This window comes from Solea solea, chromosome 9 (genome assembly GCF_958295425.1).
Source record: "Solea solea chromosome 9, fSolSol10.1, whole genome shotgun sequence".
NCBI lineage: Eukaryota > Metazoa > Chordata > Actinopteri > Pleuronectiformes > Soleidae > Solea > Solea solea.
In genome coordinates, this window is record NC_081142.1 from 9,166,844 (window position 1) to 9,187,413 (window position 20,570).

Sequence of the window (20,570 nt, forward strand, 5' to 3'; positions counted from 1 at the left end):
CAACATCTCCAAACAACACAAAGGCTGCTGCCCACCACACGTTTACAATTACAACATTTTACAGTACATTAAGAACAAGGCCGACCCTTCTTGCCATCCTGTGTGTGTTGTCCAATGCACTCATGCCTCACAGTTTGAGAAGCTGTTATCACTTGGGTATGGCAGATGGGAAATCAGCCCACTCATGCTGCCCCTAAACCTGCCCAAACCTGGGAGATATTACACTGCATGTGTGACAATGTGTGATATTACAATGCATGTGTGATTATTGCCAGGAATTCCTCAGGAATTTGTTGTAATTATTTACAGTGGAGGTAGAGAGACATTTAAGCACTTAAAAATAGTCTATGTTGAATGCAAATGTTTGTGCTCTGTCACACCTACAAGTAGAGCCAGAGTCAGAGTTTGCCCCTTTAGTGACTGATGGTGTTTGCAACTGTGGTTCTGTATTTATCCGGCTGGGTCAAATGGGGAATCCTCACTGTGACCCAGATAAGTTGTTTTACTCAAGAGTTATTAAAATGATAGATGATGTTTCCATGTTAGGAACACTGTTGTGGCTTTTATCATCTCTCTTCCTATCAGTCCTGTACTGTGAAATAACCTACTTTGTCCTGGCCAGTTGGCTGGCACAGCGGGTTAAATTGTGTGAGACTTGTGTATGGTGTCTGTCAGTGTAATAAAAGGATGGTCATAAATGTTTAGATATTTTATTCCTTGTGTCTCCTTTGTTTAACTTGTGATGTAAATTATACTCTCCAACAAAGCAAACACAGCGTCTCCTCTACTCTGTTGGTGAAGCGGATCATAATCGGTACAGTCTGGTGCTTTGTCATGCATATGCACTCTTTTTAGTGAATTTTAGAGGTCCGGTGTGTAAGAATTAGTGACATCTAATGGTAAGACTGTAACAAACAGAGGACTTCTCTGGCCATCCAAGTGCACACACCAGAAAGGATGTCACTGTTCTTTGTTTGTGTAGAAAGCTTCTGACTCAACATACATAGAGTACATACTGTACTTATAAAAGTATTATTCAGGCTACAAAAACAAAACAAAGCAAGTATACACATATGCAAACATAGTAGTACATTCAGATTCTGCTAATAACCTCTTCTCAATGTTTTACACACTGATAATCATTTCTAATGTGTGCCATTATTTTTGCTTGTTTTATAGGTGAGCCACGCAGGTTTGACCCAAACTTCAGAGGACCTGTCCATGAGAGGTACTGTAAATACAGAATACTTACATATTAAGACATATTGTTATCACCCACAATAGAAGCAAACATTTCAGACACTGATATTACTTTAGTTTGTATAATGTGACCCTTTGACTACTATACATTATATTCCTACATCGAATGCACATGTGTATTGATTTCAGCCGTTGTATAATCTCTCTGGCCCGCACCACTGTAAGGGCACCGGTGGATTGATCATTTGTCATGTTTGTTAATAAAGTTCGAGTCAGACTGTTGGCAGCTCTCTTCACTCCACCACACAGATCAATGGCCATAAGTCAAGCCGACGGCTGGACTTCTCACAATAACACACATTAGCAACCACTCAGAAGAAGCCGTAACGGATGTAGAGCACACACTTGGGAGGTCATTTTTAATCAGCAGCGCTGTAGTCCGTCTTCTGATGAACTGTAAGTCTGCCACCCCGTCTCATGTAGATTACAGTTGTATAAATTGTTATCTCCACAAAGGAGGTTATCTTTTTTTTTTTTTTATAGTAAAGGATGGATGTGGATTACATTTCTAGGCCTGTAGGTCATGGTCCACTGAGAACAAATGTTGCATTATAGTGGTGATACAGTTTATTTCTTTTAAATAATGTTAGTAAATAGAGCAGTGTATTACTGTGGGGAAGTGAGCAGGCTTGGCAGAGGTCATTACTCTCTGTGTGCTTTCTCTTTCCACTTTTATTTACAATTTAATATAAATTACTGGATGAATAGCAAATATTTATTTTATAAATAGTGTTTAAAAAACATTTTGATCACATTTACACATCAAACCGTAATGTTAATATTATACACTATATGATTGGACAGAATATGTTTTCATATTAACATTAAATATATGTTAAAATGTGAAAAGTTTGGTATTTATAATGCCTGAACCCTAATATAAAAAAGATCTACTTTTCAAAACCACAGGTTGAATCGTTTCCTTACAAAAATGAATATATAGTGTATTTTGAAATGAGGTCTAAGACTATCATGATTTATCACGACGACGAGCAAAATTTTGCAATAAAGCAAAACCCCTCAAGGGTGTCACCACAAGCTTCTTTATGATTTAGTTATTTTGTGGGGGGGAGGTAGGCTCTTATGTCTTTTTTTTTGTTCAGTGTCAGTTCGGCAGGCTGCTGTGAAGGCATGTTTCAGTCCTCCTGTGTCTCTTTATCCCACTCTCTTCAGCCCATTTCACTGCGATGGCTGGGTGAAAGCACCAACGATACTTTGATGTTTCTGTGGCTCTGAGGCTTTTTCTTAATGAGAACTGGGAGTGAACTGACTCGGTGGTCATCTTGGTTTCATCCAAGCTCAAATCCTAAATGAAGTTACTGTATCTGTTACCGAGCAGTCCCCTCAAGCTCAGACAGAAGTGGACATGGTACAGTGTAAACTTATGCCAGCTACAACAACAATGTCATGTCGAGAAACATTCTTGGTGTTACTGTGTGCAGTTAAGTATACTGTAATGGCGCACAAACAAATGTAGCTGTAGATCTCGCTCGTCACAGCATGTGTGACACTTTACCAAAAAAAAAGGCTTGTGTTGGTCAGAAAAGCTGCTCATTTGAGTCCTTGTGACTGGGAGAAATGTCCCTTTTGTCTGCATATGTGGCACTCCAAATATCTCTTCCTGCTGCAAGGCAGGGGACACAGTCTTGCAGTCTCACTGATTCAATGACACCCACACGATTCTGTGGCACTGCTGCCATCTGTGTCACCTTGACTCCTGCAGAGTGGCAGACTTGTAAATATACCATGGACACAAAAGTTTCTGACTGCATCAGCAGAGCCTCGATAGCTGTAAAGCACCACTCAGTAAGTTTGCGTGATGTTAAGCCGAGTAAAACTGGACTGGAAATTATATGAAATCAAATTTCTCAACATTGGACTAACACAACAAGATAACGCAGTTAGGAGCCGTTTATTATGTTTTAACTCAGACTCAAACTGGCCGCTCTGCCTGCTCTGTGCTCTGCACAGTTCGAGCCTCAGGGCTTTGACCCGGAAAAAAGAGAAGCCAGAACACAGAAAAAGAAACTGACAACAGCAAGAAAAACACGGCATAATCCAGACTGCTGGATGCCAGGTGGGCGTTACTATACTTTCTGCATTTTGGGATTAGACTTGGATTCCCTGGCTCTTGCTTTCCTGAGATAAGAAAACATAATAGTTATTTTCACTATCCTCAGTTCGTCCCCTCTAATCACCTGGGATGTGAGGCTGAATTAGAGCTTACATATCTAATATCTAGGTTAGAGAGGCATTTAAAGACAAAGAATGCAGCCATTGCCATGGCAACCTAGACAGCACTTCCCCTTGCTCTTTTTTTTGAATGAATGGATACTCCCTTGCCTCTCTTTGTTTAATTATTCGCACAATATCACCAGTAGTTTTGCTGGTGGTGTGGCATGTTGTGTCTAAACTGTGGTTGTCTTCACGGCTGCCCTTGTTTGTCGATTATCTATGAAAAATAATGTAGTGTAAGTCCCGAAGCTTTTCATATAACAACCAACCACATAGATCAAATATTATCAGCTCCAAACATGTCGCCGAGGACAGATGATGACTCAAGTTATCACGTTTCAAGTTATCATATTTTGAATTTGCAGGTAGGTGTAGTCTTAATGAAATTCAGATAAAATTGGGATAATCTTCTTCCGAAAATGAGAAACGCAGAGGATTATCAGTCTGGCTGGGACAAGAAATACTCTCAGTCTACATTTTTATAGGCTGGGAGCTTCACTGCAGTTATTAAGGCAGGTCCACCTCTTAATGCTTCGGCATGCACATGAAATACCTATGGTCGTAAAAGATAGCATTTTAATTTGTCATTCATCACATGAGCTGATTGGTTAAGGTCAACAAAAATGTGGTCATATATTTCTCCACAAAATGTTGTATAAAAGGCCATTTTATAAGGAAAGTCTGCATTCTATAGGACTAAGTATAGTAATGACCATGTTACTGTAAAGCCTGAAAATGATGCCATGTTGTGAAGTTAAGCATTTACCTTTGCAACCAAAGAGATTAGAGACATTTCATTAATAATGCCATTAATTAATGACATTACAACAAAATAAAAAGCCTGAATTTCCAGATTTATGTGGCATTTGGAAGTTGCAAAACAGTGCACATACTGTACGAAGTGTCTATACAGAACCATGTAACTATGCTGCATACAAAACAAGGACAATTCCCTCCTCAAAAGAACAACACAAACAAGGCACTGTCACATCTCTGAGCCCAGGCCTACTTTTGACCTTGGCTTTGCTCCTCTGGATGAAAGAGGAGAGAGGTTGAAAACTGAAGGACATGACGGTGTCAAGTCAATTATGTGTAGCACATGGTGTTTGGAGGGTATTTCTGTCCCTCATACACGTCCACTTCGTGCAGTGGTTTGTACTTGGCTTTATTCAAGGATAGGCTCAGTACTCACGGTCTGAGGAGTTTTGAAAGAGCACCCGAGGAAGGGGCTGGACTGACAGCTTCTCTCACTGTGAAAAGGAAAAGAAAGCTTGTTATGGAAGAGGCTGTGAAGAGAGAGAGAGAGAGAGCGAGAGTGACACTGCTGTATCTAGCAGTCTATGCCTACTGTGCAGGGAGAGGCAGTGTTAAAAATGCTTTGTCTGTGCCTGTGGGACAGTTAATTCTGGGGATTGGGGTCTGATTAGAAAGTTAGAAGAGCTCTACAACATTGAAAAGCAGCATCAGGATGGCAACTTGCCATGCCTGATAGCAAATACTGCACGCAGATATACATCTCACACTTATTCACAGCAGCTGCATTATATATTACCATATATTACAAGCAACGAAGTGGTTAAACAACACAACACCTACCCAGTATATTCTTTCATTCAAGTGAGGCATATTCCCAATTATCCCTGTGTATACTAAACTAAATGATTTTTTTCCGCTTATGATTCAGACTTGGATTAAAGAATGCAGCTAACCAGCCATGTTAAATAATCAGGGTTTTGTTTTTGTTTTTGCTCTTTGTAATCTTGGTTTCCCACATGTGTCTCATTGTCCCCACATCTTTCCACTTCCCAGGAGCTGCACTGATGTGGTTTGCTGTGTTGTCTTCGTCATTGTCATCCTTGGCTACATCGCTCTGGGCACTGTGGGTGAGTTCTGACACATTGCTCACACCAAGTTTCACAGTGACGCAACTGCAGACACACAAACATGGACTTGCGCACGCATAATGATATTTTCTTGTCATGTTGTGGAAGTGTGAATGGCTCACTTATCCTATTTTCTGTTTGGGTTTTGCCTGCTTGTACAAGTCAGAATTTGTAGCTTGTGAAATAAGTAGGTGGTGTGCACTCTTTAAATGTTTGTTTTTTCAATCATCGTTTTTCCAACATTTTTGTTTACTACAAAATGGACATGATTTGATAGCGGGCCAGTCAACAAAGAAGTAGTAGTTTAAAAATGCAGCTCCTGCACAGAAGGGACTCTGGGGTGCAGCTGGTATGGTTTACTCTGGTTGTATCCTGTCTTGAGGTGATTGGGGAAGCAAAGCTGTTTTGTGTTCCAGTCATGTTCTTGCCTTGCTGGATTCCTTCCAGCTGTAAATTCTTGGAACCATTTAGGCTACATTGAGATTAGATTTCTTTGAGTGCTGTGTGGACGCAGAAATCTGATAGTCAAATCCGATTTTCAAATCAGATTTGTGTCACTTCAGCATGTGTTCCTAGTTCAGGTATATCAGAGAGATATATATATATATATATATATATATATAAGCCAGGCAACATTTGTGTGAAAGGTAAACAGAATCAGCTTTGCTTTTTGAAAGTAAATAGTTGAAGTTAGTAAGTAAGTAAGTAAGTAAATAGCTGTAGTTATGAATGTGAACGGTCAAATCTAATCTTGGTTCATTCTGTATCTGTTCATGTGATTGTACACATTGCTAATATATACTTGTTCAAATAAAAATGATTTTGCCATATACAGGCCTGGCATACGTACTACAGAGTTTAGAGCCATTTTGGGGTGTTTTTGTGTGGATGAAGACAAAAAGAAAAAGATTGTACAGGGAAAGTTCTATTACCATGTGGATGAGGCCTTAGTTTGTTTCACTTGTTCTTCATGTTTTTCTCCCATCTTCTTTTAGTCCCGTCTCTTATCTTTTCACCTCTTTGATATACCCTTTTCTTGACACAAGAATACGTCATGCTTTTCCTCCAGCACATATGACCAATTTTCTTCCTCTTCCAAACACATTTATCACAAATCAGGGTAAATGAGGTCCCAAAGCTACTGTCACCAAAGTGCCGACCCTCACCAGCTTTTTGTCATTGGTGTCACGTCTCAATCTGGGGAAGGAAAAGACTCAGAGTTTTCCAATTATTTAAAAAGAGCATAAGCCATAACAATGGATGTGACTTCAAATAAACTCTGACAAGTCTGCAATCAGCTGAGCAGCTTTGTTGTGTATGATTTTTCAGTTTCATCGTCCTCGCTGTGACAAAGACTCATACAATGTCTTTGTTGTGCCGTCTCATTCGCAGCACAATCTTTAATTGACTGACTAGGTGCAAAGCCTTAACACTGTGTTGTTCAGGTTGGGCAAACAATTGAAACACACAAATGGCTCAGTAAATTGAATGTCAGGGTTACTGTTGCTCCTGTCATGCGAAGCTGAACAGAACAAATTTAACTGATTTGATTTTTTTTTTTTACATATCATTAAAAATGTTTTCATGCAGTCATACAAGTATATTTCCCTTCACTTGTGCAGGTTATTTTCAGTAATTGGTTAGTACTCACTGAGAGATATGACTTTGGCCTGATGCACTCAAACGTTTGAGTTTGTGTTTATGTCCATGCAGTTAACTAGAAAACTGTTGAATGTTTTCAGCCTGGATCCATGGTGACCCCAGGAAGGTTGTCTACCCGACTGACAGCCATGGTCAGTTCTGTGGCCAGAAGAACACGCCCAATGCGTAAGTGCAAAAATATGGAGTGGAGTAATTATGTTCTTCAATTTGTTTCTTGGCTTTCCATTGTTATCCTTCCACACACTAACGACTCTCACCACAATACATGGAGATGATTTGTGATTAATTATAGCAAGTACGGTGTGTGTGTGGGTGATTGTGTGTGCACACTGACTTTTCTCCTCGTCTTTATTGTTTGTCTCCACAGAAACAAAGCCATATTATTCTACTTTAACATGTTGAAATGTGCCAATCCTACAGTTTTAATTAACCTCCAGTGCCCTACAACCCAGGTAACACACTGACTGAATCCCCTCTTGCAGCTCTTCATATTATGCTGTTCTTCCAACTTTTCCTCCATGAATGATATTCAAGATTGATGGGCTGTCTCATTAACATGATGTCTCTCCTCCAGCTCTGTGTCTCTAAGTGCCCTGACAGATTTGCTACTCTCCTGGATTCATGGAATACCAAAAACTGGGAATATTACAAGCAGTTCTGCAAGCCAAGTTTCACAGTTGGAAGTAAGGTGAGAGAAAGTGGTCCATTTTGGATTTTATGTTAGGTATTTCTCCTCTAAATATTCAGTTCAGTTTTTCTTTTTTTAATAGCGGCACATCACTACATGTATTATCTAAAAAAAAATGATATTAGATCATTGAAAAGGAACATGTTATTCATACACCAGGGTTGTCTAACTCAAAATGATCTGGGGGCATCTAGTCTGGTCAAGAGAGGGCCGTCTAGAGAAAAAATGTTGGGGGAGGGGGCGTGTTCAGTAGCAAGTGGACACTATGAGCACAATATCCCATCAGAATATTGCAATAAAAATATTCATGATAATATTTCACGTAAATTGAAAATAAAGGTACATGTTTTGATATGGAATGATGTATACTTCACAATAAAAAAAAAACATTAATTATGCAAAATAAATCTATTGGTATCGAATACAGACAGAAATGCATCTAAAATTAAATAATAATGTGGTTACCTGCAATCAAAAAACTCTGTGTTGAATCTATTTAAGTTTCATTAATGTAAATATTATATTCTATCACCTCGCTAGCAGCTGTTCCTCACATGCAGTGATTAAAGAAGGTTGGTGGGCCAAACATGATCTTAAGTGGTGGGCCTCATGTAGTCGATTACAACTCTTCCATAGACTATAGCTATATTAAAATGGACAAAACTCCTACATCTCTCTCTGGAGGTCTACAGGAAAATGAGCCTACTTTCATGTCTTCTACAAAAGAACATTCCCTTTAAAGGAAAACAGACAATAAAGCATGGCCCATATGAGTGGACACCAGTGGGATTGACAGTTAAGTTCTGCCCAGTAGGTGCCTGGTTGCAGGTGACTTCTGTGAAATACTGGTTTCAAAATCTGCCAATCTAAAGTTTGTTTAACACAAGGACAGCTACATGCACTTTTAAACAAAAATTAAAACACCCTCAGATTTCCTTGACTTTATCCACACAGTTAATGGTATTCATTTATAACAAGCAGATCTGAACAAGCTTTGAGACACAGGCCGGCTTGAGCTAGAAGCCACTGATGCACATCACAGTCTGGTTGTGTTGGACTGGCAGCAGATCGGTGACAGTGACGTTAGCATGTCGGTCTGTAAAGATCATTTAGTGAGGTGGTGTGTGGGAGCAGCTCACAACTCAGTCATACTGTTAGAACTGAATCATCATCGTCACTTCCTACAGCAACTCAAGTGTGGTAGTGTTACATCACATCAGTCACAGACTGTCACATCAGATTTTGTTTTTAGGCCTCTTGCGGAAAACTGAAGCTAAAATCACTGAAAATTAATTAAATGATCACGCCACTGTAATTTTAATCACTACTAACCAGGATCACGGTTTCAGTTGTTAGAATCATCATCTCCTTCATTTCCCTTACAGTCAGCGATGGAAGTCATACGAGATGAAGACTGCCCGTCCATGATTGTGCCAAGCAGACCTTGTAAGTGCCCCTGAAACCATTCAAAACATTCAACAGCTCCTTATGTGTTTTTGGCATGCATGTAAAGGAAATCACTTTTTCTGAAAAAAAAACCCCTAAATGTCTTTCAGTCCTTCAGCGGTGCTTCCCAGATTTTATTACAAGAAATGGAATTTTAACTGTAGCTAATCAGACCATCTTCAAAGACGGGGACAATAACAAGAGAAGTGTCAGAGACCTTAAAGATGCTGCCAAGTAAGTCCTGCTTCACTGCACCCTGAATCCCTGTCTTTGTTGTCAAACTATTAATGTTACACAAGTAGAAAATAGTGTGTTTAAATGATAAACACAACATGTGCTGTGGTTAAAGGAGAATACTTTACACTGTACCGCAGCGTGTGTTGAAACTGTTGTACTGTCAATAGGGCTGCTGACTCCACAGAGGTTTGGACAAATGTTACAGGGTAGGACAAGTGGGCATGTCTCTGATGCCCAGGAATGTGTCTAACCACATTCAAAATCATGTGCATGTCTATTGCATGAAAGTGCAGCTTCACTAGAGGAACTGCAAGTGTTACTAAAAACTTACAACAGCTGCTTTGTAAATCTGCGCTGTCGACGTGTTAATGGACTGAGATGACAAAGGTCGGATAAGTGGAGGAATCATGCATTTAAAGCAGTGAGCTGCCATCGTAAATAAACATGATTCTGCGCTTGCTCTTAGTAACCTGCAAATGTAATGCGCCTTAATGTTTTTTCTTTCTTTTTGTGGCCATTCAACAGGGAGCACCAAGGTCTCAAAAACAATTAATTTGACCCCTTTAACTTTGCCTCCAGTGCAGCCGGTAGCTTTGTGTAGACTAACCTTTATTCCTCTTTTCTTCAACGTGAAGAATCTGTGCCTGCATCCCTCCATCAGACAGACTGAAGAAGAATTTGGACAGATTAATAACTAAATTGTTGGAGGTATATTTTTAACACCAGGCTGTGCACAGCCTTGGTCAATCAAAAGAGCTACAGTAATGTAGTGCCCCCTTGTGGCCACCACATGAGCCACTTGTAAAATCATATTTAGGCGAGTTTGCATAATAGTGGTGGATATTATCCACGCTCTTGGATGTGTACAGGGTGTTATTGACCTTTTGAGGCAGTTAAAATAGAGTTCTTCATAATAATTAGGTTGTTTTTAGAACTCCTTTCAGTGCTGTGTCTGGCTTGGTAGCTTGTCCTCTGTTTGTCCTCTGTCTGCACTTAATAGATTTGCCTGAGTCATAGGGCAGTGTCTCTGTAGTCAAGCCTTGTCATAGTCTTGTATTCTCATTCTATTCATTTAACTTGTGTAAAGAAGCTTAACTTAAGCTGTCCCATGTCATTTAAAGGATCAGCGATAAGTTTGGGTTTATGATCTAGGGATCTCTCCATCAGTGTCAGTGAGTGATTTGTGTTACTGGGGTTCTATAATATTTCTGATTAAAGACATATATGACGATACCTTTGCAGATGAACTGAAACATGTGAAGTTTTATCTTTGTTACCCTCTTTTGAAAGGTTTCCAGGCACATTTTAAGACTTGACTCTGTGTACTCTGAACACTACGCAATACTTTCTGGATCTGGCATGATATTACTTAATGCTTCTTTAATCAGTGCTTGCCTGTATCGCAGTTAGTAACATGCTACTCCATTTTTCCTCACCATTGTAGCTTTTATTGCTAAATAGCATTTCAGCAGAGCTACTGTTTTTTGACTCTTTGATATCAAATTATAACCCAGTGTAGCGGTCACACAGTTCAGATCAACAAAAACATTTAACAAGCAAATGTCAAAATGATTGATTGAGAAACATTACTAAACTCTCACACGCTCAACTCATTTTGTCACCTGTTCTGTTTCCCACTTTTCCTTTCATACCGTGTTACTCTGCCACAGAGGCATCGCCAGCCTGCTTAATGCCAAAGAAGTTGGCATGAAGATTGTTGAGGATTATGCAAATTCCTGGCGCTGGATCCTAATGTAAGAATTCCTGTGTCCTCTGCTGATTGTCATGTTTTCCCTTTACCTTTAACCATGAGTGAGAGAAATAATGAAATGATGAAAACGCTATGCAAAATATACCCCAAAGAAATTAATCTACCTATAAACGGATTATCAAGGTGTCCCAGGGTTGTTTTGTAGCAATGCTCTTCCATGTGATATTATCCAACCTATAGATGAATTTGCCATATTTATGCAGCAGCTTTGCATTGTGTGTGTGTTTGTGTCGTTGCAGTGGTTTGGTGATAACCATGGCAATCAGTCTGCTCTTCATCCTACTGCTGCGCTACACTGCTTGTGTGCTCCTGTGGCTCATTGTGTTTGGTCTCCTCACTGCCGTTGGTTATGGTGAGTACATACATCTCACATGGTTACCCACAATGCCAGTCAACAAGATTTAGATTTGCCATTCTGTGTCTCTGTAGGTATCTGGCACTGCCACTGGGAGTACAGGTCTCTGAGCAGGAAACCAGGTGCAAATGTCACCATCTCTGACATCGGCTTTCACACAGACTTCAGTGTTTACCTTCATCTCAGCCAGACGTGGCTCATTTTCAGTATGTTGTACTCGTTATGTCATATTATGCTCTTTGTTTTAATACGTATTTCATTGTTTTTAATGCCTTGTTCTTAGTTTTTTGTCAGTTTTTCCTTCTAAGCACTTTTTGTGAAAGGTTCTATAATCAATAAATGTGTTATTATTATTGCTGTAGTCAAAGTTATAGTTTATAGCAATAGCACAATAACAATGCCCCAGTTATAAAAGCAATGTTTTTCATGTTTGTACATTTTAGTTCTTCTGTATGCACTTTAGCAAACACTAATTGTAATTATTGTTTTTAATACTAATAATGCATATAATGTGATTTTTTTTGTAGTGATCATACTGTCAGTGGTTGAGGCCTCCATTGTGATAATACTGATATCGCTAAGGACAAGGCTGCGGATCGCTGTTGCATTACTAAAGGAGGGAAGCAAGTAAGAATGGATCAAAGCTGTGCTGTCATTACATTACCACTGTGCTGACCAAGTTTTTCCATACACTCAACATTTGATCTGTGCTGTTTGTAGGGCCATTGGCTACATCATGTCCACTCTGTTCTACCCTGTCTTCACCTTTCTTCTGCTGGCCATCTGCATCGCTTATTGGGCTGTAACAGCAGTGTATCCTTTCAACTGAGATACTAATGAACTGTTTTATCTCTTTCATGCTGCTCGTCATGGTTTTACTTTAGAAACACTCACTTATGGGACGCAAGCAAACATGAACTGTGAATATGAATTGACATAGAAACACGTGTGTAAGTTGTCACTGTAGAATTTTCCTTAAATACACTGTCCTCAGCTTCTTATCGTCATCTGGTCATGCAGTCTATAAAGTCACACCTATTGATGATAAGTGCATGTATGCCAACCTCACATGCAGTCCAAAGGTAATGCACTCTCTTAAGGAGACGTACATTTAATGGGGAAATACTGTGTGTGACCTACAGGGTCAACATGGTGGTGCAGCATTACAGTTTTAGTAGAAGAGGATCTACACACTGTGTTGAGTTTCATTCCAACGTGACAAATAAGAGTCTCTGGTCCTTTACTCTAATGTTACATCATCAATGGAGAACACATCAACACTAAAGCTTTTGCTTTTTTTTTCCAGACCTTCAATCAGAGCAACATCACCAAAGTGTGCCCCGGGTCACAGTGCATGTTCGCCTTCTACGGCGGGGAGAGTGTATACCACCGCTACATCTTAGTCCTCCATCTGTGTAACTTGTTCGTGTTCCTCTGGTTGGTCAACTTCGTCAACGCCTTGGGCCAGTGCACACTGGCCGGGGCCTTTGCTTCCTATTACTGGGCCCTGAAGAAGCCTAACGACATCCCTGCCTGCCCCCTCTTCACCTCATTCAGTAGGGCCATACGGTATGTAGCTACATGCACACATAATGCACTGGAATTACACTTAAATCTACAGTATTTTTTGTTGATGTTAATATTTTATTCTGCCTGTTTGGTCTCTGTGAACAGAAATGATATATTTATCATATATATATTTACACATATACATTATGTGTATGCTTCTTCTTTCATTTGAAATCAGGCTCTGTCCACCAATACTGTTAGACCTGACTGAGGGAGCGTTTGTGTATATACATTGGCAGCACAGGGGCGGGTGGGGGCAAGAAGTGTTTATCAAGCCAAACTGCAGAATAACCAGATTTTCAGAGCCATAGAATTCACATTTACAACTTTTACTTAGTTGTTGCTGTTGCCTCTGTCTGTCTTGACTTAAAGAAACACACTTCCTGTGTGCAGTGCAAAAATGTCACCAGGGAACATGAGATAAACATAAACACTGCTATACTAAGAAATGCAGAGGGAGTGGTGTGGAGCTGATAGGCTTAATCAACACTATGTGAACTCATTGGCATTGGCTTGACTGTATTTGAAATTCAGTCGTTTAAAGTTACACACAGTTTTAAGTATAACTTATTACATATAGCAAACATATTACTTACCAGTTAAAATATTGGAAAGATAGCCTTTTTCTTGATGTTTACCTCGTGTCACAGTTATCACACAGGTTCCCTGGCCTTCGGTTCTCTGATTGTAGCTGTGGTGCAGATGGTCCGAGTTGCTCTGGAGTACCTGGATCACAAACTGAAAGGTATGCTGTCAGTTTTAAACACACTGATGTTCTCTCTCTCTCTCACACAATGTAATGATGTTATTCATTGCATTGTCCATGATTGTTTCCCTACCGTGTTTTCACAGGTTCACAAAACTCCTGTGCTCAGTTCTTGCTCTGCTGCCTCAAATGCTGCTTCTGGTGCCTGGAGCGTTTCATACGGTTTATAAACAGAAATGCATACATTATGGTGAGTTTGTGGAGCAGGGCAAGGATTTGGACTGATGTGTTGCAAGTTATCAAGTTCAATTTGTGCTCCTTACCTCTGTCTATTGTTTTCTCTACAGATGGCAATATATGGGAAGAACTTCTGCACCTCTTCAAAGGACGCTTTCTTCCTGTTGATGAGGAATGTGATTCGGTAAGATTCTTATGCTTCTGTGTCATCTAGAGTCATACAAGTTCGACAATTGCTTCTTTTTCCATTTCAGTGGGTAAAACTCCAACAAATTGTTGTGCACTTTTATAGTGATCTCTTCTTGCATGTGTGTTTCAACACATAACGGTGTGTCTTCCCATTTCCCTGCTGTCTGCCTTTCTCCTCCACTCCGGCTTTTCTCTCACTCGTCTGCTGCAGTGTGGCTGTCCTCGACAAGGTGACAGACTTTCTGCTCTTCTTAGGAAAGCTGCTCATCACAGGAAGTGTTGGTGAGTTTCATGTCACCTCCAATCTGTGAAGTGATTTAAACTGAATAAATGGAGAATGATAAAGCATTTTTTTTTTTGCTGTGCAATGCCGTACATTTCTGATTACTGATGAATAAGTTGCCCGACTTAAACTTTAAACTTGGTTTTAGAGGGTATTTATTCACCTGTCCTCACTTTTCACCAAAATATGAACTGACATTTGCATAGTAAGTATGTGTTTCAATCAGTAAAATAAATTAATTTATATTTCCTTTGCTTGTGTATTTTCTATTCTGTAGGTGCTTTGGCATTTTGCTTCTTCACACGTAAAATACCAGCTATTCAAGAGGAGGTGCCGTCGCTAAATTATTACTGGGTACCCATCGTGGTAAGAACTCAAAACTGACTCTCAGCAAATCAGTCACTTTTAATCACTGCTGTTTTCTCTTCAGCTTATTATTCTTAATATTTTTTCAGAAGCACACCAGAGTAGAGCTGAAACGATTAATCGATTATTAATCGATTACTAAATTAATCGACAACTATTTTGATAATCGATTAATCGGTTTGAAGCTTTTTTTCATGATTAAAACAAGATTTCCGATTGTTTAAGCTTCTTAAATGTAAATATTTTCTTCATTTCTTTGCTCCATATAACAAAGAAATCATTAAAAGTGAATCATTTTGGTTTGTGGACAAAACAAGACATTTGACAACATCATCATTTCCAGGTTTGACGAACACTGATCAACATTTTTTAAGGTTTTTTGATATTCTGAACACTAAACGATAAATCGATTTATCGATTAATCGATTAATCAGTTATGAAAATAATCGTTAGTTGCAGCTCTACACCAGAGTTTCATATCATGTGTATTCTTTCTCATTGTCTTAGTGCTGCACATCTTTGTTTCACATAATAAAATAGCCAAGTCACTGCTGTGCTTACTGATACTGAACTGTTGATTCTTTCAGACGTTGATATTTGGATCTTACATGATTGCACATGGCTTCTTCAATGTGTATGCAATGTGTGTGGACACGCTGTTCCTGTGCTTTTGTAAGTATGCTGCTTACTCACTACTCTGCGTGACAAAACACACTACTTATAACTACAGATAAAAGGGGCTAAACTGTTATTTATGGGGACACATTAATCGCTGTGCTCGTGCTCACAGGAGCTCGTAACATCCACATGTGAGCGTCCTGGGCTCTGGCCAAAAAGAGGACTCTGCAGTGTTTTACTCACGGAACAAGATGCACACTCGAGTCAACGCTTGGTGTCAATTACTTCCTCTGGATAAAACTATTAGCTTCTGTGGAGATTTTGGTTTTTTTTTGGCGGCTGCTGAGCTACTGTAGGAGCTGCGTGTTTGTTGATCTTGGCAAACTCCAATCCTACACAAACTACAACAACTCGCTCACTACTTGTTACTGCTTCAGTAGCATTGGGTGGAAGTCAGTCACTGATGTTTACCTGAGGCATACAAGAGCACACACAACTTTGCATTGTGTAGATTCACTATCGAAAAAAAATCAGTCTACAGGCAACGGAGGAGGTTACTGTGGAATTATTGTCTTTAAAAAACAATAAATGCATGAACTATGTTACAAACGGCCTCTTTAAATGTCCCGTAGGCTGTCAGTTGGTGACTGACTCATATCTTGACTTCTGTATCTCTGTTTCTGCTCTCAGTTAATTCCTGCATGTCTGTGTTAATTAACCTCTACTAAGTCTTTCTTTTCTTTCTCTTCCTGGCTGTCATTCTGTGCACTTTCCCTCCTCTTCCTTTCCCCGTGCTGTGACCTGGCATCAGGTGAAGACCTGGAGAGGAATGATGGTTCTTGCTCCAGGCCCTACTACATGCCACCTGGCTTGCACAAGATCCTGCGCAAAGGAGAAGAAGGGGCCAAATCCCGCACTGGCTCCTGAGCAATGTGCAGCCATTTTACTCATCTATTGACTCTCTCGCACACTTCCCCAAATAAACTCAAATGCGCAGGGGTCTAGATGTTTGAGAGCAAATGTAGGGCTAAACATCAAAACTGGATGCATCCCTGCCTGGTCCCGGGTGACCTGGACATGAAAGGACAGGCTTTTACAACAATTCCTCACAGAAAAGGCATCGGGGATTAGAAAAAGGCATCCGATTACTTCCTCTCTCAAGCCAACTCAGATTCTTGCCCTTTCCTTTCCTGCTTTTTCTTTTCTGAATTTTCTGCTGACCTCTGCCTTATTGAGAGGGTACTTGTCAACTTAAAGGACGGATGCACATACTGAGAAAAAAATGATAATAAACATGAGCATTTTTACCGAAACAAACAGGAGGACCTTAAAAATGTACAGATGCCACAGATGAACTATGGCATGAAGCATCACCATTAAAAGAAAGAGGTGGTGGACTCGTGGTCACTCTTGTCGCACTTCAGTCTTCTAGTGTAAACTCATGTTTTGTATGCACTTTCACATGTGGGAAAAGAACCATGTGATTTACTTTTTCTGCCTGACATGATTGTTTTGCTGGCTGTTGATGTTTACCATTGTTGTTTTTTTTCGATCCACTGTATTTATACTAACACAAAACACACAAATCCAAAATGGTGTGTCTACTGCACTTGGAAAAACAGGTTTCTCCTCTTCTTCTCTGAAAAAGGTCACAATCATTTCAAAGTTTCCATTATGCTCATAGACGTACTGTAGACCAGACGGAGAATTCGGGGAGGTCAAGACTTTAAAAAGACATTTTATGGTTTTCACTTCAAATCTGAACTGAACCTGAGAGTTTTCAGGAAACTTCTGAATGCAGCCACTAGTTTATGTGCCTAGTTGTGGGAAAAAAAAGAAAAAAAAAAAAAGAGAAATTGTTCCTCTTATTCTGTTGTTTTAGATTTAACACCAGGAACCTTTGCGATACAATTTATAAAAGGATGTCAAAGCCATTTTTGGTAATTTTTTTATTGGATGGTTCAGATGTAGTGCTGTTTTAATACTAAGTGTAATACACACATCTGTCTGGAGACTATTCAGTGTTCTTTTTGTATAGGGGACTTTTTTTAATCAATGAAATCCAATGACAATGTGAATCATTTTTTGGAATAAACATAAATGGTTGGAGTATTGTCCAGTGCGTCTTCAAAGTAGCAACGTGATCAGAGGAATGGTGGGTGGGGGTTTACAGTAACTTTGATTTTCATGACTGTTAACACACTGCTGCTGCTGCTGCTGCCTCCTAGTGTGGGACCTGGAAGTGAACGACGGCTCTGCTGTCCGGCCCTACTACATGAACACGACCCTGAAGAGCATCTTCAACCGGAGATCAAGACCTAAGGTGAGACGAGGTCGTCGACCGGAGTAATGGGAATAGCTACACTGTTGCCACATGTGGCGTAAGTGTACACATACACATACACTGTAATGGACAGACAAACTGATTGATTTACCTGCACAGTACTAGTTGATGTGGTCATTACTTGTATTTACTGTTAACTCCAAGAGTTTTTTATGAAAAGAAAAAAAACATTTATATATATATATATATATATATATATATATATATATATATGTACAGTTTTAGGAAGTTTGTATTAATATTTTTTGTTTTGTTTTATGTTTAATGATGGTGTTAGTTAGAACTTATTGGAACAAATGATGCAGTATGCCTCAGCTGGGTTTTTGTTCTTGAAGTCTTGCAGTTGCCATTTGCTACCACATGGTGGTGCCAGTCGTTACCAGACCTTATGCGTGTGCAGTTGTTGAGCCAAATGCATTTCTTTTTTCTGCCATGAAATAGTCTATTGTGAACTCTTCTGTGGATTTTAAGCACAGTATATTTAATACTTTAGTCTCACATTGAGAGCAACATGTTGATGCATATTGTCAACTTATGTCATGTTTTTCTGTGCAGTGTTTCAGTTGTATGGGCCTCTTTTTTTTTCTAATGAGATTTGATTTTGCAGCCACGTAGTTTACATTTACATGTTTCTGTTTGTGGGACAGTCGCTAACAACAGAGCAAAAATCAAATGTGAAGGTGAAAATGAAGAGATGTCATAGGTTTGTTTTGTTGTTTCCAATGAGGCAACCAGTGTGTGATCAAGCAGCAAAAACATGTGACATACGTACTGTTTCTTTAGTTTTTAAGCTGGTCTTAAAACCATCAAAATGTTGGTCATTAGTTTCAGAGGATTAAAATGCAGCTATTAAACATGTTTACTTGATTAAGATTTCAAAAATGGCCATAACATCCTCAGAATCTAGTGTTTCATTCACACCAAACTCAGTGTAAGGTTTTTGTCACTATGTAGTCACCTCTGACACAAGACAACGACAACAACAACAACAACAACAACTCACTAACGCTGGATTATATACAGCAACAAACAGACTCTCCACTAAAATGCAGTGATTTGAGAAGTTTGTGTGGTCCTTGCAGCTTCATCCGTACAGAGGGTGAATCTATAATGACCTGACCATGACATTTTACAAATCAGATTAATTTACTGGGTGTTAAAAACCTACTCTGCTTCTATGATTTTCTAACACAACAGCTATGTGAACAAAACAGTCATGGGAAAAGATGCACTTTTGTAGATTTGTCAGTTTGAGAAATCCCGTGCAGTTCAGCTGAAGATTGTTGTTTCTTGGAGCCAGAATCCAGATTATGATCGACTTTCTTTGTATTGTATAAAAAAGAAATGACACACAGCATGTGCAGCAGGCTATTATTAAGCCAAACAAGAAGAGCTCTTGGCACATTTTGCACTTGGAGTCCTTGTCTCCTCCACGTATGAAACCTGCGATGAGGTCATCGTATGCGTCACTTTGTGCTGTACGCCACTGACCCTCTGATCTCTGAGATGCGACTGGTGTTTGTGAGGCTTCCTGTTGTGTTTGTCAGACCTCCTGCCCCCATGGTGCCTCGGAGTGACAGCACACAGGCAGATTTACACACTGTCTACCCCTGTTTGAGCTCGACACGCTGGGACACGCACAACGTTAACCATTCAATAAAAGCAAAAACAACTCGTACACACAAACTTGTTGTGCGTATGAAAGAGGAGACACTGTGCGTGTGGCGCTCAGTTTGGCCTATTACACTTGCAACATGTCACTATTCAATATTTATGGGCTGGAAACTACTGTTCTCTCAGTTGTTGATGTTTCTGTGCACAAAACTCAGGTTCAGTTTCATTCTCATGAGAGTGAATACCTGAGATCTGATAAGGGGAGTAAAAACTGTTTTTATATGCTTCCCTCTCCCTCCCACGTCTGGAAATTAGATTCTTTTGGTCAACCACAGTCAACAAGTACACACAAGTAAAACTTCTCTCTTTGTTGGAATGGGCGTCAGTTTTCTATCTGCAAACTGTTAAAAATAAAACTCTCGAGATGCAGCGCTTTAAGCAGAAAAAAACAAGCTATACACCAGACCAGGGGAAGAAGTGAACCTGCATTAACAAAGGCTTTTGTTTTTTTGTTTTCTGAAATACACTTTGGCGTCATTTTTGGATCATTCCCTGAACAATTTCATCAAATTCTAGGAAATAACTTCAAAGAAGAGCTTTTTAATATCCCATAGAATGAAATTTAATGCCAACTCCACAGCCGTAACAGTCAAGAGGATGACTTTTGGACATAACTGCCTATAATCTGTAACACTTTGTGGTCTTGCAGGGAAATTATTTGTATAATACTTTGCACAATACTATTTTATGTTGGCATTAAAAGCTCAAAGCTATTTTTACGTTAACCCTTAAACACCGAGCGCATCACCGACGACACAAGTGCACGTGTAAGTGCACGTGTAAGTGCAGTACTTACACGACAGCTAAGTTTCTGAAAGCTGAGAAGTTGCACATTAAAGCCGACATGTGGTTATTACGGTAATTTCACTCACAGTGTTGAAGGAATTTTGCTCATTCTTGCCATTGTCTGATATTTATTTACAAAAGTAAAGCTATTTCTTAAAAGAATATATCGCATGTGCCTGTATATTCAGTATAAAACAGATGTGTTTTGGTTTTTTAAAATTGTGTTTTTGTCAATAAAGTTTTTCTACACACCGTGCATAT

At 39.5% G+C, this 20,570-nt stretch overlaps 1 protein-coding gene across 3 annotated transcripts in view; it reads left to right on the plus strand.

Moving 5' to 3' along the window:
* slc44a5b (solute carrier family 44 member 5b) overlaps positions 1–20,565 on the plus strand; it is a 35,387-nt gene extending 14,822 nt beyond the window's left edge. The window contains exons 2-23 of one of the 3 annotated variants that reach the window (XM_058638389.1): positions 1,180–1,228; positions 5,305–5,378; positions 7,121–7,205; positions 7,408–7,492; positions 7,615–7,728; positions 9,114–9,174; positions 9,285–9,408; positions 11,082–11,165; positions 11,422–11,534; positions 11,612–11,743; positions 12,065–12,164; positions 12,258–12,350; positions 12,532–12,619; positions 12,844–13,106; positions 13,757–13,851; positions 13,959–14,062; positions 14,160–14,233; positions 14,450–14,520; positions 14,799–14,887; positions 15,475–15,559; positions 17,734–17,828; positions 18,185–20,565. In XM_058638389.1, coding sequence (XP_058494372.1) covers positions 1,180–1,228; positions 5,305–5,378; positions 7,121–7,205; positions 7,408–7,492; positions 7,615–7,728; positions 9,114–9,174; positions 9,285–9,408; positions 11,082–11,165; positions 11,422–11,534; positions 11,612–11,743; positions 12,065–12,164; positions 12,258–12,350; positions 12,532–12,619; positions 12,844–13,106; positions 13,757–13,851; positions 13,959–14,062; positions 14,160–14,233; positions 14,450–14,520; positions 14,799–14,887; positions 15,475–15,559; positions 17,734–17,828; positions 18,185–18,256 — 2,150 coding nt within the window. In that variant the 3' untranslated portion in view covers positions 18,257–20,565. Of the gene's footprint in view, positions 1–1,179; positions 1,229–5,304; positions 5,379–7,120; positions 7,206–7,407; positions 7,493–7,614; positions 7,729–9,113; positions 9,175–9,284; positions 9,409–11,081; positions 11,166–11,421; positions 11,535–11,611; positions 11,744–12,064; positions 12,165–12,257; positions 12,351–12,531; positions 12,620–12,843; positions 13,107–13,756; positions 13,852–13,958; positions 14,063–14,159; positions 14,234–14,449; positions 14,521–14,798; positions 14,888–15,474; positions 15,560–16,316; positions 17,615–17,733; positions 18,017–18,184 lie in introns of those variants that run through there. The other 2 variants (XM_058638390.1, XM_058638391.1) reach the window with 2 other exon arrangements.
* The last annotated feature ends 5 nt before the right edge of the window (positions 20,566–20,570 follow it).